The sequence below is a fragment of the Hippoglossus stenolepis genome, chromosome 6 (assembly GCF_022539355.2).
Source record: "Hippoglossus stenolepis isolate QCI-W04-F060 chromosome 6, HSTE1.2, whole genome shotgun sequence".
In the NCBI taxonomy this organism is placed as follows: domain Eukaryota; kingdom Metazoa; phylum Chordata; class Actinopteri; order Pleuronectiformes; family Pleuronectidae; genus Hippoglossus; species Hippoglossus stenolepis.
The window spans coordinates 14,347,311-14,369,087 of NC_061488.1; the positions used below are offsets into that span (position 1 = coordinate 14,347,311).

Sequence of the window (21,777 nt, forward strand, 5' to 3'; positions counted from 1 at the left end):
GTATAGATACATTAAAAACATACTTAAGTACGTTAATTAAGTAGTTGTACTTTGTTACATTCCACCCCTGGGTTTAGGTTATGGTTAGGGAATTAGCTGTGATGGTAAAGGTTAGGGTAACAGGGTAGAAAATACATTATACCTATGAGTGTCCTCACTAAGAGCTAGTACAAGATTTGTGTGTGTGTGTGTGTGCTCTTGTACAGCTTTGTGAGGACCAGTTTGAGCCTACAACCGAATGAGGACATTTTGGGAAAGTGAGGTCCTCACTTTGTGACCCCCCCCCCCCTTTAATGGACTGTTTGGGGATTAAGACTTGGTTTTAGGGTTAGGGTTAAAATTAGGTTTAGGTTAGGTTAAGGGTTAGGGTTAGACATTTAGTTTGGATGGTTAGGGTTAGGGTAAGGGGCTAGGGAATGCATTATGCCAATGAGTGTCCTCACTAAGATAGCTGTAAAAACATGGGCATCTGTGTGTGTGTGTGTGTGTGTGTGTGTGTGTGTGTGTGTGTTTGTGTGTGTGTGTGTTTGTGTTTGTATGTGAATGAGTGGTGTTTCTTTGCATGTGAAAGACAGAGGGCGGCGGGGGGTTGGAGGGTTAGGCATCCAAGCAATAAATAGCGGTGCCTGTCATCCCAAATCTCCATGGAGATGAGCTCTGTGAGCCATCTCCACCTTCACTACATCCTCACAGAGGCACAGGAGAGCAGGAGGCACGGCCATGACTGTTACATTACACCACTTTAACCGAGCACAAGATCAACCAGAATGCACTTGTGTGTCACTGGGATAAATAGTCGTACAGTATAACAGCTTCACTGTACTGACGCACACGGTGCAGTTAATGACCAAAATTCAGATTCCACAGAGCAAGCTGTGAATGGAAATAAAAACAAGAGTGCACGTAAACAATGAGATTTCATATTCACCAGGAGGGGAAATGGATTTTATTTGTATTTCTGCAAAGAAACACATGCCTACATTATACAACACACACACACACTCGCACACACTCCCTCACACGCATACATCTGACACCATAACAGTCACCTATATAATCCATAATGGGGAGAAATGAAATTGACGTGCTCTGTGCTTCTCCATCACATTCGAGTATATATACAACAGAGGAAAAGAGAAAATGAGGCTAAAAACGTGAATTATCAAAATGATAATCTGCTACAGAAATGGTTAGGGTTAGAGAGGAGAGGAGGAGAACAGAGTCAAAGGAATGATCCAGAATATTGTCCTGTGCTACATACGTGAAACTGTGCTTATACATAATTACAGAGCTGTGGGTCAGCAGAGAAACAGAGTCTAATGAAGATGAAATGAAGTTTCTCTTTGTTCATTAAACATAAGGCCACTATGGTCGACCACAAGGAACATATTATATAAGTCAAGAGTGAAAGAAACATTCCTTCTGCTACTACAGAGGGTTTCTACCAAATCTAATGAAGTCACTGCACATATCTAAGCTCCATTACTCAACATGAGGCACAAGTGGAACTGATGGCATTGCACTGCGTGTATGTTTTACTAACAATGGTACTGAAAATCTACCATGTGATCTACTGGAGTCTTTGGTCCTGACTCAACCGTAATGATGCATCAACTGTATGCGGCTAATGTAATAGACAGGCAATACTGCTCCTTTTTTTCTGTTATTGTACAAGGATTTACAAACAATGTGTTGCCTGAGCAGCATTCATAACCACGGCTGTGTCCCCTTGTAAGGATATCTACGCGTTGGCCCTGTGGTCAGTGTTAAGAAGCAGTGGCACGACAGAAGGCAGAGACCGGATGATCAACATAGAACTCTGGGTCTGTTCGGTCGAGGATCAAACAAATTATTTCAAGTTTTCATCTAATCCTAGTTCACAGTTACAGTTTTGCTGTACAGACTCATAATTACAAGTGTCTTAGTGTTCTTACTTGACAGTTGATGACATTTATGGATATAAGACACGAATCCAAAGCGAGAAGGCAGTGTTTTGAGTTCCAAAAAGAGCTCAAAGTGACTGTTTCTGTACATAGGACTACAAACATGAACGGACAAACACGCAAACAAACGCCAAATCTCATGAGCGAAGAAGGTTGCCAAGCAATTAAAACAGACAGCCTCATGATTACAGCCCCTGAAATATCTCAACCTGTCCTCTATAACATGAAACATTCATGAGTAAATAAGCTGAAGTGTGAAAAATATATATTTAAAGTCTACAGACCTAAAACTCTGCTAATAAGATTCGTCAGGACGCTGTGGTTTGATGAGATTTGATTAACAGTGACAAATCCTGATGCAGATTCAAATGTTGCTAAACCCTGTTTGCTGGATAGAAATATGTCACATTTCTCATCAAACCAGGGAGAAGAATACAGATGAAAACTAAATCCCTTGTGTGAAATAACCAAAACTCTTCCAGCTCTGGCAGAAACTTCACCGGTCATGACAAGAAAATACACTCTCGGGGTCTGTACGACAACCAGTGACAGTTAAGTGTATTAACAGTGAATTAATGGTACAGTACATTTTACAATAATTGATCATGCATACATGCAAAATGCTCTGTAACATGTAAATGAGTGCACCTATGGCAAATCTGCTTAGCAGCACCACAAGGTCCAGGATGTATGACCGAAACCAAACAAAACAACAAGACTTTGTCATGACTAAAAGAATCAGGTCTGCAGTTCATTTAGGACAGAAAATAAATCAGGGTGAATCTCTGAACAGCTTGGACTCCACTGCGGGTTCACACTCTTCTTCCTCCTGGTGGCCAATCAGCATCAGGTCAGAGTGGTGACCTCGGGCTGAGCGTAGTTTCCAGTGGCAGCGAGCATGTCTTTACAGATGTCTGTTAGGAGAGACAAAAGACAGCAACACACTGACTTATGGTACGAGCAGGAAAGACTATAGAAAAAAAGATCTTCGGTGTGCGACTTCTACTAAAGTATTTGTTTGAATTGCGTATGATAATTTTCTGTTGGATGTCTCAGCTCTCCACCACAGAGAAGCCGTTTTCAGACGTGAACTCTAGAAAATGTCAGGAGAGAATTTGCCTTTCACACATGAAAACTGCAGCAGAGGACACATTCACAACAAATGGAAAATGTCTGGCGGCTCATATCACCAAAAGAGATATTTGTTTTCCTTTTATTTTTTCGTTTTTTTTGCATCTGTTGCATATTAAAAACATCATTAAAACACCCCACTTGCTTGTTGTGAATTTTCCAGACATTGTCTTGCTACATTCTCATATGGGCTCACTCTGACACTTTCTGGATATTTTACCAGACACAGGAAGGAGAAGTCCCAGAAAATGTCCTGTGGAACTGACATGGACATTTGCCTTCAAGCCCTTCCATATAATGTCAGGAAAATGTCCAGAGTTCGACGCATGGGAAAGCAGCAACAGAGGACTTCTACAGATCTAAACCCAGTAGAAGACATCACTTTCACCACCCATGTTGTTAATGGAAACCTATTAGTAGCAATCATCCAGAGGAGAGGGTTCATCCACGCTCAGCAGCCTTTTCTCTGCTTGTCTGAATGGCCACCTGCTGCCTCCTCTTAGCAGCGCTCATCATAAGGAAACACGCTGGTGGTTGTCACATCGCAGGGACCACGTGCTTTCAGCCAGGTCACGCAATCCGTGTGACTGACTTAATGACCTCGAATCCACCAACGTTTTGCTCCAAACTGCAGGGTGGGCAACCATTTCCTGACGCCGATAACCATCGGAGCATCTTCAGACCTGCTGGCCCTCTTTTTGTTTCCTGCCATACTGCTCTGTTGAAATATTATCCATACCTTCTATCCCCTAACCCAGCAATTAGGCAAACACCATCCCCTGTGGGCATAGCTCTGAACAGCAGAGCCGCGGTGCCTTCGTCTATCTCCATCTAACTCAAAACGGCTGCAAACACACAAAGGCCTTGAAACTTTGAATTCTGCCATAACAGATTCTTCAGGAATATTGAGATTCTACTTGAACTCTTCTTGAATGTAATGAGCACAAAATGTGTTGTGTATGTGTGATCTTCTCCTGTAATAGACTGGGATGTCATTGTCCACATACTCAGCAGACACAGAGCTCCAGATTGAATTACCCCCTCTCCTCCCTCTTGTCTAAGATTCATTTTGAGGTGTTCTGGCTTTGCTCAGCTTTCCATGGTTTTTGTCTTTGTGATCAGAAGAGAGCTCGGATGATCTCATGAGCTGACCAGATCATTTAGCTTAAATGTAGGGTACTCAGCGTGAACACAGGCTGTGGACGCTTTGTGTTTGTCTTTCCCACTGTGACTGTGGGGCTGTAACATTTATATTGATTTCCTCCCCTGAGCAGAATTAGATCTCCACACACTTCCCTTCTATCTGACAGATAGCAAGGTTGTGGGTTTTTTTTGCATATGACAACATGCCATTAACCTACACCAGTCTACAACACTCAACACATGCAGGGACTGACAAGGCTTTCAGGAAAAACATTCGGACACAATTTCCTTGTAATGGCTGTCGGGGGGGGGGGCGAGATTGTATACATCTCAAAGGAGCCAAGCTATACAGTAAGTGCCCCATTTATGTGCTGTTTTTTCCTCAACAGTGATGTGCTAATGAGCGTCGGTAGAAAAAATGCACCTCCGTAAAGTGCAGTTTCGCAGGAAAACACCTTTACTGTCGCCGGGCTGTTTGCAGACAAGAGTCAGGATGTTGACTGGGTGGGATGTGTGCTCAGGATGTCAGGAATGAATCCATGGCTGCCAAATATAGAGCCTCTTCTCACAAGTGGCTTTTGGGTACTTTGGGAAGCTCAGATGTGAGATCCAGGAGAGAGATAGCAGGCTGCAGCGGATGCCAATTGAGAGAATTGCAAGAACGTCATCTCCTTTATTGTGTTACCTCTGTCAGATGACTGTTTAAAATAGTCACCAATACAAAGCATCGGAGGGGTGATACCCGCGCTGTATCTACCCCAATCAGGCAATGCTAATGTTTTTTATATTATAATGACTAATGCAGTGCCCATTGAAAACCTGCCTGTTTGGAAAGGACTGTTTGCTTTCTCTGTGGTTGACCTGCAGTAATTCAGCCGCAGCAAGTAACGACCGACGACAGGACTCAGTCCACAGAACCCTTAACTGCACCGCTGCTGCTGCTGCACAAAGAGCTGTTCACCTGTTTAATCAGTGATCGGTGAAGCTCAGCTCAGTACACAGAAGCCCGAACAGGAGAATCAGTACCATTGCCCATCTTCAACGTGCCGTTGTTGTGATCTGCAACACCACTGATGTTGATGAAATGAACGCTTCTCCAGACATGGCTAACACATGCAGACAGACAGACTGCAATCAAAAGATGCCAGCGCTTAGTGAAGCCATCAGGATGTTACAGTATATTAGGTCATTTTCTGACTTCATTGTGACATAATTCCTCACATATAGTGAACACATTTTTAGGTTCATTCATCATTTTCCGGCTTCTGTGTGACTTCTTCATGATGTCATATGATATCATGAGGTGGGGAGTCAGGATCTATTCGTTATAAGCTTTAGATTGTCTCCCTGTTATATGTCTTTGATAATGTGATTGTGGACCTTTTTTTTTTTTTACCTTGACCTTTGACTTTCGATTAATCAGCTCCAATAGGTCTCTGGAGAAACCCTAAGTTTGGTAAATATCAACTCTTGTGTTAATAAGAAATTTTGCATGTAAGTACAGACATGTGCGCAGGGTGAATATTAGTAGTGTATCGTTAAAATGTGTTGCTAAGGCATCATTAATGCAGTCTGTGAACAATCACAGCAAAACTATTTTGTGGTATTTCCTTGACTGAACCTGAGTGTATGGGACTTTTTCTTCCATATTTAGACACAACAGGTTGATTGGTACCTTATGCTGCTGCTTACCCTAAGCTAGTACAGCTCCTTGAGACACACAGACAGATGGATGATGCAATTAGTACTGCAAAGCTCTCCCATTGATTTCCTTTGGATCTGTCAGCTGAATAATGACTGCCTTAAGTCAGTGGGAGGTTGCAAGAGATGATTGAAGTTAAGGTAGGAAGAGGCTACATACCCTGGAGTTTTTCTTTCACCTTCTCAGCAGCAAACAAAGCTTGTTGTGGTGAGTCTATAGACATTTACACCTCGCCCCAGAGCTACAGGGATGACACTGTCTGTCAGGTGATCACCAAAATAGCTCTATTTTTCTTCATGGGTTATCTAGTGTCATCATCAGGTCAAAATTTAGCATATGTCATATAAATAAAAAACATTGTGGTTATTATACCAACATCCACACAGGTTTCAAATTTTGGTTTAAGTGAAGCCAAGAATATTTAGATCGTTCCATACTGTACTGTATTGTATTGTATCGTATCATATCTCTTCATCTATATCCTATCTTACATTATGTATCGTACCCTTAAACATGTCTTACAGTAAAACACAGGAACATTTAGCTTCCACCTTCTAATAACACCAATCTAATAACATGGTCCTTTGTCTGTCAACACCCTGAGGCCAAATCTTAATGTTTTCATCCATCCATCCATCAGCTGTGTTTTTCTGGTGTATATTTACAGTGTGGGCTCCAAGCCTGGCTGTAGGTCTCTATTCTTGTGAAACCTTTTATTTTGAGGATTATTGCACGTCTTTGCTTTCTTGCTGAGAGTTAGATGACACAATTAATAACACATAATACCATTTTATATCTTGTTCGGTTTTTTTATTGGTACAAAAAGTTTGGAAATGACAAGTGCTCTTTATATGGTTCTGACCATTTATTTGGCAGGCATGTAGACTTTAAACAGTAGGGACTCCATGAAGTTGAGATAATTGCTGATAGGTCGTATTTTGTTGCCCTTGGACAGAGCCTGTGTAGCTTTTTCCAGTCTTATGCAAAGCTAAGGCCTCCTGGCTATAGTTTTATATTGAGCATTCAGAAATGGTACGAATAAAGCAAATAACAATAAATATGAGCTAAGTTGGGAACTAGTTCCATGTGGCTAAATCCTGGTTTTGAATAATACAACATTATTTCAGTCCCTGAACGCAACAGTTGAGAAAACACCACTGACCTGCCGAAACGCCTTTGAATTTTCTCAGGGGAGTCAATTAAAACCTACAGTGCAGCAGGATTGCAGTACAACATGCAACACTGTAAATGTAGCTGGTCATGTGCAAACTGACATGTATGTAACCTACCAGTATGGACAGATGGGTCTCCTGATGTCAGGAGGAAGCAGGTGGCCTCTTTCTTATTCTTGTCTCGCCCTCGGGTGCACCGCAGGGACCACTTTTCACTGGGGGACAGCGGCTGGGTCAGGCTACAGCCTTCCTCCTCTGAAAGGGCCACTTTCGCATCACCGTTCTGTTTGGAACCTGACAGGATGACAAAAACACACAGCGCCGTAAATGCCAAAGCTTTTACCGAGCCTCCCCCCAGGGCTCAGACAAAGGCAGAGGTATATTGCATGAAATCTGTATTTTTCTGTGATAAAATCCAATTTGACTGAGATCTCATGAGGAGTAATTTGATCCCGGTGTGTTACTCTCTTTGTGACTAAGTGCGGTTCGTCTGTCAGGAAAACTCTGAGAAGCCTCAGGAGCTGTGAGACACAGTGGACGTTTACGTTACTATCAGACACTCTGATGTCTATCATGTGGTTTCTGGAAAGATGAACTATCCAATTTAATGAATGGTGTAAAATTCATCTAAATTAAAAGCTTATGAGTAAAAACTAAAAACTGTAACATCATCTTAAAGGTGGAGTTCAACCAAATTACAAAAGAAAGCATTTTCTCACTTGCATCTAGTGGTGCTTGTATTTAGGTTTTGAGAGTTCACACGATTTATCATTACAATGGAGGTGAATAACTTAAAAATTAAACATCTCTTTCTACCAGATATGTGGATAAATCAATATTTAAATTAAAGGGTAATTTTTCAACAAGATGACAAATCTTTTTTTTATTATTTTTTTATTGAATCAGCAGCATCCAACCTGAGAGTGAAATTTAAATTAGACTAAAAATAACTGCTTGGTTCCACACCACAAAAGGCGAGTGAGAAAATGTTTTCCTATTGTTTGAGAGAACTGGTCTTTTATCATCACAGTCTGACCTGAACGATTCCTGCTGACACTCTCCTCAGCAGCCAGCGGACACGTGTCACTCTGCGTGCTGTCTCTGTGTGAGTTTGTTTCCGACTTCCCAAACGAGGCTGAGTCAGTCGGAGCGTCTGGGTTCGGGTTATGCTTCTTCTTCTTCTTCGGCAGTTTCTGTTTGGCCATAGCCAGCGAGTAGTACATCCCAAAGTTATTGACGATGACGGGGACCGGCATGGCAATGGTCAGGACCCCAGCCAGTGCGCACAGGGCCCCCACCATCATGCCCAACCACGTCTGTGGGTACATGTCTCCGTAGCCCAGTGTCGTCATGGTAACCACTGCCCACCAGAAGCTGATGGGGATGTTCTTGAAGTGTGTGTGGTTGGAGCCCGTGGGGTCGTCGGGCTTGGCCCCGATGCGCTCAGCGTAGTAAATCATGGTGGCGAAGATGAGAACACCCAGTGCCAAGAAGATGATGAGGAGGAGGAATTCATTGACACTGGCCCTCAGCGTGTGTCCCAGCACACGCAGGCCGACAAAGTGTCGCGTCAGTTTGAAGATCCGGAGGATCCGAACAAACCGCACCACTCGGAGGAAGCCCAGCACGTCACTGGCAGCTTTGGATGACAGACCACTCAGGCCCATCTCCAGGTAGAAGGGCAGAATGGCCACAAAGTCAATGATGTTGAGTGAGTTCCTGATGAAGACCACCTTGCCTGGGCAGCAGACGATACGCACCAGGAATTCAAACGTGAACCAGACCACACAGACGCCCTCCACCACGGTGAGGATGGGCTTGGTCACCATCTCCCTCCTCTCCACGTTGTGTGTGACGTTGCCCACGATAACCTGCTCCGTGCGGTTTTGAAGTTCATTGAAGGCCTCGTGTGTCTCCAGGCAGAAAGTGGTGATGGACACCAGGATGAAGAAGAGAGAGGCAAATGCAACTCCCTGAACGAGACGAGATAACAAAGTTAGTCATCGATAATCAGCACAATGTAATGTTTCGCTCAATTAATATGCAATCAATGTTGTTTATCAAACTCGCTTGTGTGGTGCAAGAGCTCCCATTCAAATCTTTGTCTGCAGTACGTGTGCCTCCTGCAAACCATTTTCAATCCCTGCACCATATTTAATTATAATCATGTGTAAATCAAGTCCCTAAAGAAACATGTTTAGAGGGATTATTTTCCAGCCGAGGCAATGAGATCCAGCTGATCTACAGTAAGTGAAAGTACAAAAAATCCATTAAGTCTATATATATACAACAGGGCATTTTCTATAGGAGACTGTGTGTCTGAAATATCCTAAACCCAAACAAAAGTTCACATTTTTACAATAAAGGGTCATTCCAGGACAATATGAGTAGATTTACCTGCTGATATGTGGCTTTGATAAACTAATAAACAAAGGAGCAAAAATACTCCACAGTGAAACCAGTGAATTGTTAAAATCCCCAAAATTTTATATAATTTTGTACTAATGCAGCCTAATATTGTCATTTTGCTCCTGCCTCCTCGTAAACACCTATTTCCTTTAGGAAACAGCTCCCTGTTGTGATTGTCCACTACCACTGCAGTTTGAAGATTAGGGACTAAAAAAAACACAGTGTCCACAGGAGAGAGCCAGGACAATCTCCTCGTAAAAAGCATAGACCAATTCAAAACCAATTACTCCCTTGTACAAAGAGACTGGATGATGCTGAGAGAAAACCTGATTCAATTAACATGAGCCCTGCTGGTCACAGACAGCAGGGGGCGCTCACTGTGTGAACTGACTCACTCTTGTCAGTTCTTGGGGCTAACGTTACACCTGTCAAATGTATGTATGTCATTATATTGCATACTACTTTTTAAATACTACTGTGTTTAATGCAGGTGATGTTGTATTCTCTTTGGATTTTATTTATATACAGTATATAAACGGTCCTTTGTAAGATTAGATAAGATAAGATATAATTTAATGTCCTAGAGGGAAATTTGACATTGCCATCACAGTGTCTATAAAGTATAAATGACACACATTCAACAACATAGATACAATTTAAATATATTCCAAATTAAAACAAGGCAACAGTATACATATATCTTATTTTTATTTTATTGTTATTATTTTTATGATTGTTCTGGTTTATGAAATATGAGATATAAATAAATTTGGTATTTCAGCATACATCATATAAAGATTCTTCATTTGCAATCTGAGCACAAAGGATGCGTGAGAAGAGGAGCAGAGCCTGCAGGCACTGGGACGCAGAGACAATGGACAGGACTCACAGTATATTCACACATTCAGGTTTATCAGACATGTCACAGAGTGGGATTAAAACATCTAATATAATACAAATATCTTGAAAATACAAATACAAACCACATAGAGAAGTAAATCCAACCACTTTTAAAATTCCCGGTAGGTAAAGTGAATAATGTGGCTGCACGGCACACACCTGATCCAGCACAATGGCCGCAGTGTTTGTGTTAACATTGTGTGCTCACTCATACCTGATCTGTCTTTATTGTTTACTAAAGCCGGGACAAATTGTAATGCCTCCCCAAACCTTTCTAATCTTGCAGCTGGATAAACATGTACGTCTGCCCTGCATGCACTTAGGCTTTTTTCCGCCTGCAGGGCCTCTCACATATCAGTCAGTTTTTTTGGTGTTTGGACCTAAAGTCTGATGAGGACACATCGGAACAAGCAATCTAAATAAGTACTGGATAGTTTGTGGAGTTTATTGAATGGAAAGTAAAATAACTGGCCGGTAGCAGTTTAAAACAGCAAAAACTGAGATACTGCACCCATGTAAACAAACCCGCACTGTATGTTGGTGTATATATTTTGCACACGGATCATGTACTGCTTTCCCCTGTGTCCCTGCAGAGCTCTGGGAAGCTCACAACACCGATCCCTTGAGAAGACGAAGCCAGCGCTGCAAAACAAAAGGGAAGGCCGTGAAGCCTCGACTCGGCCCCAGGAGGAGATCAGAGATCCCCCTGTTGCGTGGACACAGATTCCCTGAGCATCAGCAGGGCTAACCGTGCACATGTGTGTGAGCGTACTACAGAAGGAATCACGAGGTGAATCACAACAAGACAAGCAGCAGAAATGCAGAACGGACGAACCTGGGTGGATTAGCAAGTGATGATTGTGACATGTAAAATTGTTATTATGATACCTTAGTATGATTCATAAGCATCAACAAAATCAAGATCTATTTTTGGGGTGGAACTGGAAGATGAAGCTGATTAGACCTGATTAGATTGACCAAAGGTCAAAGGTCAAGGTCACTGTGACATCACTAAACACATTTTTGGCCTCTTGAACGCAACATCTGAGGAAAACCATGAGGGAATTTCTGCAACTTCAGCACAAACATCCACTTGGAGTCAAAGATAAACTGATCAGATTTCAGTGGTCAAAGGTCAAAGGTCACGGTCACCTTTTATGAGTGGAAAGTATGTAGCCTGAAATAGCACTGGTTGATGGAGCCATACAACTGCAGGGCCGTAATTCTATTTCATCTTTGATTCATCATTCATCTGTATTGGTCTTTTCATGATGTATTAATTCCAGGTGACTTTAATCATTTTGCATAAATAAACATGGACAAAAAAGACACAGAGAAGTCTCCTGTGCTGAGCTCTGCTACGACACAACCGACAAACCAGCTGCCACCAGATGCAACCTGTGAGTCCTGCTGCTGCTCGGATGCCTCTGATGAGCCAAACGGGCTCTGACAGCGTTCAGTTTACTCAAATGCCAAACGGTTTATCCCAGACCTAAACAGAGCCGGGGATCTGCAGCCGTGGCCACCTCTGCAGGGAGGGTGCTGGAGGTCCTCGAACGCACGAAGACTATGTGCTCTGCTCATAAAAGGCTCATGGGGAAAAGTCTAATAATAACATGAAACAGCCGGACCTCACACCTGCATGCGTGCTTCTGTATGTTGCTGCCACTTCACGTGCTGAGTCTTTTTTTGTTTGCGCATTCATGTCGGCAAGTCGTTGTCTTGCTTAGTAAATCTTGCAGCATTTAAATGTGTCTGTGCAGTTTGTTTAAGGCCTGAAGTTAAGAGAGGCCACAATATCATGTTTACAGCGGTCATTTTAAACGCTGTCGGAGTGATTACCATAATGTCTCTTTGCACCACAGAGTGTTTTCCGTGTTGCTCGGCTGAGCCTGCTGATATTACACAAGCAAGAATCATTAGGAGGCCAACTGACTGTTAATGCAGAACGTTATATTTTGCAATTCCTGGTCTTCTGGCTGAGGGTTTGATAGAAAGACTATATAATATTATTTAAACAACTCCTTCATTATTTGTCCACCAATCTGTGTCTGTGCGGCTGTAATGGTAGATTCTCAATTAAGTTTTAGCTTCACTTCTTACAGTACATTTACTGCACTTTTGTGGAATTTGCACAGTTGCAAAAGTCAGAGACAGATATTTTAGTTTTTACTTCACTATATTAGATTGATTGGCCATAGTTCTGAGCCTTGTCATATTTAAAACTATTTCTGATAAAGATTATTCTAATCAAGCCAGTTTCAAGTCGCATGGCCGATTTTTTAAAGATTTTACATATAAAACATTCAATATAGACATTTTTGTAGATGTATAAATAGAGACATAAAGATATATTCTGTAAATATGGAATTTTACTTAAACCTGCAGTTTTAGATTCAAGCTTTAAAACTAACATGTGTTTTTTCTATTTACAATTTAATTACAGGATAGTTGAAGTGTGATATGAGGAGAGAGAATGAAGAAGACCTGCACCAAAGAGCCAGGTCGGAACCAAACCACCTGCTGCCGCTGCAGGAAGACTCAAGCCTCCGACTTGACTTCACCATACTGTGCAGTCATTTGATCTGTAAAAATACGGACTAGCTGCTTTAAGCCTCTTAACACTTGGCCAGATGTTTTTTAATTAAATAAAAAGATCCAATAACACTTACAACTTCAATACTTTGTGATTTATACAAACAATGATACAGATTATTAAAAAACTCTCGGAGTGCTGTACCTACAGCAGTGGGAATTCTATCCACTTTTAATGTATAATGAGTACCTTTTTTTAAGAAAGACTTAGGTTGCCATACTACTTCCCATACCGGGAGTTGAACCCAGGCCACCTGGGTGAAAACCAGGAATCCTAACCACTAGACCATATGGGACTTGACACACCTCAACTTTAGGTCAACCTCGTCACATGTGATTATTGCTCAAATTACTTTTAAAAGCAGGTCTTAATAAAAATGCATGTGTTTGGTTAGCAGGCTGAGCAAGAGGATGAGAGAAAGACTAAACAAACTAGCATTGTAGCTACAGTGTATTGTTAATGCCACTGAAGGGCGACGACCACACCAGCATCTAAGAGCAAATACTGTATCTTTGCAAATAGCAGAAACACAAACATGTCCAATTCCACATGGATTTTATGATGTCTGCAGGTAAACCCTTAAGAAAGCATGTAGGTGCATTTATACAAACCATGATACAGATTATTAAAAAACTCTCTGAGTGCTGTACCTACAGCAGTGGAGATGATGTGTCATTTCAGTGGTGCCACAAAGACGCCAATTCAAGGTTGTCTGGAGGGAGTGGAGAGACACAGAGGTCCCCAAGGGGACAATTGCCTGGTCCCAGATGGGAAAATAAGGGCAGGGGGGAGTATAACACGACAGTCGACGGGCAGCAGGCTGTGCGTCGGAGTGCAGCAGCTGGGGAGTCCCATCGCAGCTATCACCTTCAGCAACTCAGCATCACACCCTGTTACTAACACAGACGCTCTACGCAGGGTCCAAAACAAGAAGCCGTCACAGCAGCTGTAAAGCCAACCACAGCAGATTTTTAGATTCTGTGTCACTCTGATTTGTGTCTGGGCTTAGGTGCGCCTGAGGATGGAGGAGAAATAGTGTCCACTACTCGGCCTCTTAGCTGCTCTTCTCCTGGGAACCAGAAACATCTGCAAAATACAGACTTTTGTCTCTGTTATTGAGGGAAATTGATTAATGAATTACAGCAGCACCAGGATACTGGTAAATCCAAAAACGACCACTTACAACATAACAGAGGAGGTGAAGACTCTCTTCAGCCACCCCTCCATCATCATCGTGGTGAGAAGATGATGGATGAATTTTTTTTAACTATCCCTGTATGACCAGGATAGACAATGTTGAGTGATTGTGGACAGAGAACTAAAACATAATGTGTATAATGAGTACCTTTTTCAGATAGACTTAAGTTGCCATAGTACTTCCCATACCGGGAGGTGAACCCGGGCCACCTGGGTGAAAACCAGGAATCCTAACCACTAGACCATATGGGACATGAAATACCTCACCTTTAGGTCAACCTTTTAAAAACAGGTCTTAATAAAAATGTATGTGTTTGGTTAGCAGGCTGAGCAAGAGGATGAGAGGAAGACTAAACAAACTAGCATTGTAGCTACAGTGTATTGTCAATGCCACTGAAGGGCGACGACCACACCAGCATCTAAGAGCAAATACTGTATGTTTGCAAATAGCAGAAACACAAACATGTCCAATGCCACATGGATTTTATGATGTCTGCAGGTAAACCCTTAAGAAAGCATGTAGGTGCATGTGTGTCAAAGAACCCTGGTCTAGAGACAAAATGAAAAACAGCCATCTGTAAACAGTTAGAGTTAGAGAGGCACGATACCTCCGCCGAGCGCCAACAGTCCTCTTAGATTCAATCAGGCTGCATCAAATTACACACACTCATAGATATCAATTCCATAAATGTGCCTGATTTGTTTTATTAAGATCCAATAATTATTCCCTGAGAATGAGTGACAATTTCAGAAACGCCCTGTCTCGCAATGTCAAAGAAAGTGGAAAAGAATCCTGGATCCACTCCTTTGACCAGATTCTGTCTTTGCCCACGTCCCATCCTTCCACCAAGTTTCCTGGGAATCTGCTCTGTAGTTTTTACATAATCCTGCTGAGAAAAAAAACAGGTTTTTTACCTCCTTGGCAGAGTTAAAACACTGAATGTCAACCTGAGATTTAAAGCAGCATCACACTGTATGTGCGTCTGTGTCTGATGGTGGTGAAGTACTTTGAAATTCATTTGACAATTTGGTCTCCAAACGAAAGTACAGGCCACAGAGTTGAAGCAGAACTTTGAGGATAAAGAAAAAGTTCATCAATCCTTCAAAAACAGTGACCAGTAAAAATACTGAGTGCATTAAAGTGACAGGTAAAAATGTGATACATTCAAAGAGAGAAACACTGAGCCTCTTTTCTTCTGCTCTGTCTGAATAAAAATATACTGCAATCCTACCAAGGTGTGAGCTTGACAAAAACCCATTTAATCTGCTTCACCAATCTCCATAAATACACTGTGACTTCAGTAGTTCTATTCAAATTAAATGAAATATCTGAACTCTAAAGAGCTTTTAACACACATCGATAAATGTCAGTTAAGTTGTAGCTGAGAATGCTCTTCGGTTTTTGTGGAAGAAAGATGATATTTTAACTAATGTGTATTTATTGATTCTTTTTGCCTGCAAAACAAAGTCTGCGGCTCCTTTCAGACTCTGTGATGCAGCAACACAGTGTTTCTATTATCAGTGAACGTCTTAGAACAGAGGAGAGTAAACAGCCGGCGGGAATCACTCAGGATTCGTCTTTCACAGAGAAGTCAGTTATAAAAGTCTCCTTAGCACGGCCACGCTGCTCTGATGATGTGTGAAAAATCAAATCCTGTGTTCCATTCGCAGAGAAGCAGGGAGAGGTGTCAGGGCTGTGAGAGATGAGCCCACAGGAATAAGGGCTTCAGCTTTATTATTTATCAGCTCGCACTGAGACTAAATGTGAGGTGTGAGAATATCTGTCCTAAGAAGCAATATTCCAATAAACTCACTGCGAGACAATGATCAGTATTTTCATATCCAAGTGAATGTTAATTGTTGATCGTCTCAGTTTTACAAACGAAAGTGAGGTTTGGATGAAGATGTGGCGACTAGATCAATAATTTAAAAGTGAACATATTTCTATCATTATCTGCTGACAAAAGGTGAGATGTTGAGTTATTATGGTAAGATCTTCCTCCCAATATTAATATTTAACAAATATATTAATATCACTAAAACCATGACTCATAAGATAAGAATAAAATCTCTATAAATAATAGAGCCTTCTTGATACAGATATTTGGGGGGGTGATTTGTCAAATATCAGCCAATATATCTATTTCTTAAAAGTTGTCAATGATTTCTAAATTGTGAAATGTCATTGAGGCTTGATATTTATAAAGTTTAACCCTGAACTTTATCATAAATAACTATCGATAAATAAGAAAACGCAAATACACCCAAATATTTACAACTTAACGTAAAAAACATATATATGCGAGTGATCGATTGGGCTCCAATAAATATTAAACAAGACATAATTGTCTGTGGTCTATTCAAAAGCCACGCATTAAGACTGTAAAGATCAATTAATAAAGTATGTATATGAAAACAAAGAGCTAAACTGGTCAAGAGATTGGTTAATACTCCAGATAATACGTACCAGTCAATGCCTGGGTCTCATAACAAAGACAAATTGATTTTTTTCCTCTACGTGGGAGAAGATCCGCTTCTCTGTTCTGTGGGAACGGCAGCTTTAATTGTTCATCACTGATAACAAGCTGCAGCCCATTACCACAGCGGTGATTAATTACAGGCATCAGGGATGTGCAATTAATGAAATATTGCATAAGGGAAGACTGAACAGAGATGTCTGCTCCGAGGGCAACGTTACATCCAGGTCTGATTGTCACATGTGAGAAAACTGAGATCCATCCTCTGAGGACAACTTGCTAATGTATTTCAGTCTGGATCAACTGACACTGCAGCCGTGCAGCTGGAATTATTAATAAAATGTCATCATTCATGGTGTTAATATGATCACCGTACTGTCTCCAGCGTGATGGGGTACAGAGCCGTCACTCCTCTGACAGCAGCGTGTGTTGTAAGATGATTCTCTCCTGTCTGTGATTTGGGATCCGACCCAGGTTTCATGTGCTGACTTTCACCGAGCCGCACACCTCCAGCCTCGACCTCGTCGTGAAGAGGATGTGGCCTAAATGATGGAGGATTAACTTCCCTCTAGCTTTCATCACATTACCTAAGATGAGCTCAGAGGCTCTTTTGAAACACAGAGGCCATCAAGGTAACGTGACTCCCGCCAAATGCTCTCAGAACGCACACGGAACATTCGTATACGTACATGAATCGGTGGGAGAGGAAATGGACAGAGAGCATTAGGACTGAGTCAATATGGACCCCGCCCTCACTTATTCTTACACCACAGACTCTCAGATAGATCTGCTTTGCTGGGGTTGTTTTGAAGAACCTTGCAGCTCTGAAACAAACCATTTAGGAATGTTCAGTACAGTTGGAGACAGACGTGATTAACTGGCAGGAACGGTGCGGGTCATCTTCAGATGGCAGCGTCGCCGTGGCAGCTGTGACTCAGAGATGTCAGCTGTTCCACTGTGACAGGCTGCAAATGCCACCTGGACAGGGAGCTAAATAAACACTAGTTGTAGCGTTACTGGCATGCAGCAAGAACATTATACATGCAAAACACAGCGAGCGTTTCTGAATAGAGCTTTCAACTTCACCAGCAGGCAAACAGAAACTCCAGAGACAATCCGCCTCTCTCTCTCTCTGAACTCAATGTGTTTTAGTTGGAGCCTGATGAAAGCCCCTGGTCCTGACAGCGCCGCCATAGAGACGCTCAGCGCTCGCTTTCACGTTTACTTCACTAAGCACTCTGCCTTTGTCTCCGAGCCACTATGCACAGCACATGTACGTTCAAATGCTTGCAGCAAGATGATGTCTCCCATAGAAGCAATAAGAGTAAATTGATTCTATTTTACAACACAACAATATTTATTTTATCCATAAAACAAACACAAGAGTATCATGTTTAATACTTAACAAAACACCTAAGCTGTGATATGATGTAGATCTTTGTATAAAATCTTGAGAAATAAGGGGAAGCAGGTGAGTTTCACTCAAAACTCTTACGTGGGTGACATACAATTTAGCTTTGTCATGAATTGATTGATTTATTATGATTCCATGTGACAGCCAGTGGCCGGTTGTCCATCCCATTCTTGCGAACACGATACCTCAAGAACACAGAGAAAGAATTACTTCAAATTTCTTACAAACGTTCAAGATGAACTAGATATATTTTATATTTTATTAAAGGTTATAGGTCAAATTCGCCTTACAAGAGACCTTACAAATTCCATTTTTGGTTTTGTGAAAACAGTAACTCAGGATCACCCTTAAGGGAATTTCTTTAAATTTGCTAGGTCATGGTGACCTCATGTACTTGTCAACGTGACAGGCTTCATCCCGGACACCCATCTGGTACAAAGAGTCTCATGGACTGAAGGTTTTTGGAGGTCAAAGGTCAAGGTCACTGTGACCTCACAAATCATGTTTTTGGCCTCTGGAACATGAAATCTCTTGCTTTCTTCAAGTTTTGACCAGTTGTCATTTGAACTCAAAGATGAGCTGATTAGTTCAGTTGGGTTCACTTTAGTTTATTTCGGTGAACAAAACATATTTTTGGAGTAGATTCAGTGGTCAAAGGTCAAAGGTCATGACCTAAAATGAGTCTGGAAAAACATGTATGTAGACTGTAACTTCACTAGTTGGAAGGAATACAATCACAGGTCAATAATTCTACTTTTTCTCTTGCCTCTATTTGCGTGTGGACCCTTTCCTTCTCATTAACATACAGTGTGATTTAAACACTTGTGTTTTAAGGGCTTTGGAGAACAAAGCTTGGGCAGGACGCGTGGGAACACTTTACCAGCTCTGTATTTCTGTCATGAAACAGCATTTGCTCAATTTCAGTATTTTCCATATATTTAACTGAGAACTGAAAAGCTGCTCTCTGACAGTTGCCTGGAGTGAGGGCATTGTAAGAAAAAGTCTGCGTTACCTGTGGAGAAGAAAATGTCACATTTTGTCATATTTTAAACAAAAAAAATGTGTTAGAAGGCCCTTCAATTAATTGATGGAAAAACCAGAAAAATAAAACTATTTTTAAAATCACATGATGAAAAAAAATGCTACCGGATGCGAGAAGTTGCCACATAGTTTCTACTGACCTTTTGTCCACCAGGTTTACAGTAAAGAGGGTACATTGCAACACCTCTTATTATAACCTACAGATCAACAGCACCACAAACTACAGCCTCCAAAGTGACCAAACAGCTCAATCATGAGTGTATTTACGCAGGTTGTCCCTGGGAACTCCAGCTTTCTCCACAGTCCAAAGACATGCAGATTGGGGTTATGTTAATTGGAGACTCTAAATTGATCATCTGTGTGAATGTGAATGTGAGTGTGGATGGTTGTTGTCTCTGTTTGACACGCTGGCGCCCCCATCCACCTAACCCATGCTCTGTATGAATGTGTGTGAATGGCCAAACTGTACTGTGAAGAACTTTGAGTTATCATCAAGACGAGAAAAGAAAAAGATTGGAAAAATACAGACCGTTTACAATATGGGCTCTATGAAGATATGAACTGTGACCAAGATGGAGAGGAGTTCATTCACATCAGGCATCAACTCAACTCACCACAAACTTCACAGACTTGTTTCAAACTCCAAGAGATTTTGCTACTGAATAAAATAATCAGCTGGATTCAACTGAAACCTGGATTTCACTTAAAAAGCAACAGGTTGTTTGGATTATTCGATATGTTTAACTGTTTTATTGTTGATTTACTGTGTCCTGCTCTCCACTCTTTGGATCAGATGCAGATCAGACTAGATTATCTCGTGTTAAATCCGGATTGTTTGAGGTAAATGTTGATAGTTCAGATTCACCCATGTCTCTGTGGCTGCTGCACGCTGATTGGCTGAGCCACGGAGGCACGGACACCTGTTGATAAACACATGTGCGCCTTTTCCCTACATTGAAAACCACTTGCAGGATTGTAATGTTTTGACACCGACATGCGGCCACTAAAGCGCACAGAGGAGCAAACCAGCTGCTGGACTCACCCTGGCTGCTCTGGACGAGTAGGGGTCGTCAAACAGGGCCCAGATCTTCGGCTGCCAAACTTCGCAGCAGCCCCTCGACCTGTCGGGACAGTCCTCGATGCCGAACCGCCTCGGAACCTCCCTGTCGTCGTCGGTGTCCTCCGGGTCCGGCGGCTCGAATATCTCCAGGGCTTCCTCCGCGTCCCGGTGCTGCCGGTAGGTCATCCAGCAGCACGGCTCCACGTCCGTCTCGTCGATCCCCCAGAACGCTAGTTCCTCCTCGAACAGGGGCCCGCAGACGTCCGCCGGGCAGTGCAGCTTGCCAGTCCGGTAGTAGTTGAGCACGTAGGCGAAGATGCCCGGGTGTCTGTCGAAGAAGAGCTCGGTGGAGCTCGGGGGCGCCGCGGCCGGGGCGTCGGAGCCGGGCTGCGGTTCCGGGTCCGCCAGCCACGCCAGGCGGGTCCCCGGCAGCGTCCTCAGGGTGCTCTTGTAGGTCTCGTGTCGAGTGCCGCCCACGTTGATGATAATTTTGTCCGAGTCTTCCCCCCTGGCCATCTCCTCCTTCAGACATGTTTTCGACGGCGGTTTGTTGCCCGACTTGCGCCCCCGGTAAGACGAAACACACACGGAGCTGATCATTGAGACGCGGAGACCCTCTGGCCGTTCGCCTTCTCCTCCGTTACTAACTGTTGTTCCACTCGTACAAAAACAAAATAGAAAATCAAAAAATCCACGCAAAGTGGGTCCTCATTCCAGAGCCCGGTGCTTGTGGTGGCCTGTGAGCCTCATGCATCCACCTGATGGTCCAGACGCTCCAAGTGAGACGCTCAATGAAAAACCACCTGTTACCAAACTCAGTCTTGTGCCGCAAAAAAACACAGAGATATGTATCGTCGAATGAAGCACAGTGAGATTCACACAGATGCCTCCAGATGTTGCACTCAATTCTCCGTGAACGCGAGGATGCCGCCGACAAAAAGGAGGAATATTGGCTGAATTACGCACTCATTACGCAGGTATAGCGCGGGCCTATGTAGCATGAAGCGCTGATCCTGGAGTAACGTGACACTTCTCTAAAATTCCAAGCGCACAAAAACGCACAACTGTCCCTGACAACTTTTCTCCTTTCCACAGAAGACGCCTGAGGAGGACGCAGACGCGCGTTTAAAACCATGCAATGCGTTGAGATATCCCAGCGGCTCGTCCTGCTCAATGTGCGCGGCTCAGCTCGCGTGCCAGATGTGCTGTTGTTTTGCAGCTGGGGATCTGTTGCTCCTCCACATGTAGCCTGTCCTCCCTCAGCGACACAGCCCGGTTGGATGGTGCGTTTCAACGACGGCATCGACGGTTTAACTCGTTGGCTGCTGGCGGCGGTTGGCGCATTATTGAACCACTCCCTCTAATTAGACCGAGAGGATGGGCTGATGAGGTGTGTGTGTGTGTGTTCGCGCACATGTCTATAGTTTTGAGGGCCAATTTAGGTGCCATCATTGTGAGGACATTTTGACTTTGTGAGGACATTTTGGCTGGTCCTCACAAATCCAACAGATTTAATAGAAGTAGGGTAAGGGTTAGAGATCTTAATTGTGTGTATGTAAGGTTAGGGTTAGGGGCTGGGGAATGCATTATGC

At 42.7% G+C, this 21,777-nt stretch overlaps 1 protein-coding gene and 2 non-coding genes across 3 annotated transcripts; all 3 read right to left on the reverse strand.

The window, feature by feature from the left end:
* Nucleotides 1–911: 911 nt before the first annotated feature.
* Nucleotides 912–21,507, reverse strand: kcnc4 (potassium voltage-gated channel, Shaw-related subfamily, member 4). Its single transcript, XM_035159434.2, has 4 exons — nucleotides 20,168–21,507; nucleotides 8,128–9,064; nucleotides 7,209–7,385; nucleotides 912–2,857 (listed from the first exon to the last, which is right to left on the reverse strand). Exons 1-4 carry the CDS (start codon nucleotides 20,783–20,785, stop codon nucleotides 2,790–2,792), a joined length of 1,800 nt encoding a protein of 599 aa, XP_035015325.1. The 5' UTR covers nucleotides 20,786–21,507; the 3' UTR covers nucleotides 912–2,789.
* Nucleotides 13,220–13,291, reverse strand: trnae-uuc. The gene has a single exon. It is a non-coding gene; the product is annotated as a tRNA-Glu (tRNA).
* trnae-uuc lies at nucleotides 14,374–14,445 on the reverse strand. The gene has a single exon. It is a non-coding gene; the product is annotated as a tRNA-Glu (tRNA).
* Nucleotides 21,508–21,777: the final 270 nt, after the last annotated feature.

What these genes read in the sequence shown, in the direction of transcription:
- kcnc4 (XM_035159434.2), bottom strand. Translation starts at nt 20,785, where the DNA reads ATGATCAGCTCCGTGTGTGTTTCGTCTTACCGGGGGCGCAAGTCGGGC. An exon ending in TGTCAGCAGGAATCGTTCAG is followed by an intron (nt 7,386 to 8,127) that starts GTCAGACTGTGA and finishes TCATCCTGTCAG; the next exon opens with GTTCCAAACAGAACGGTGAT. An exon ending in AGACCCATCTGTCCATACTG is followed by an intron (nt 2,858 to 7,208) that starts GTAGGTTACATA and finishes CTCTCCTAACAG; the next exon opens with ACATCTGTAAAGACATGCTC.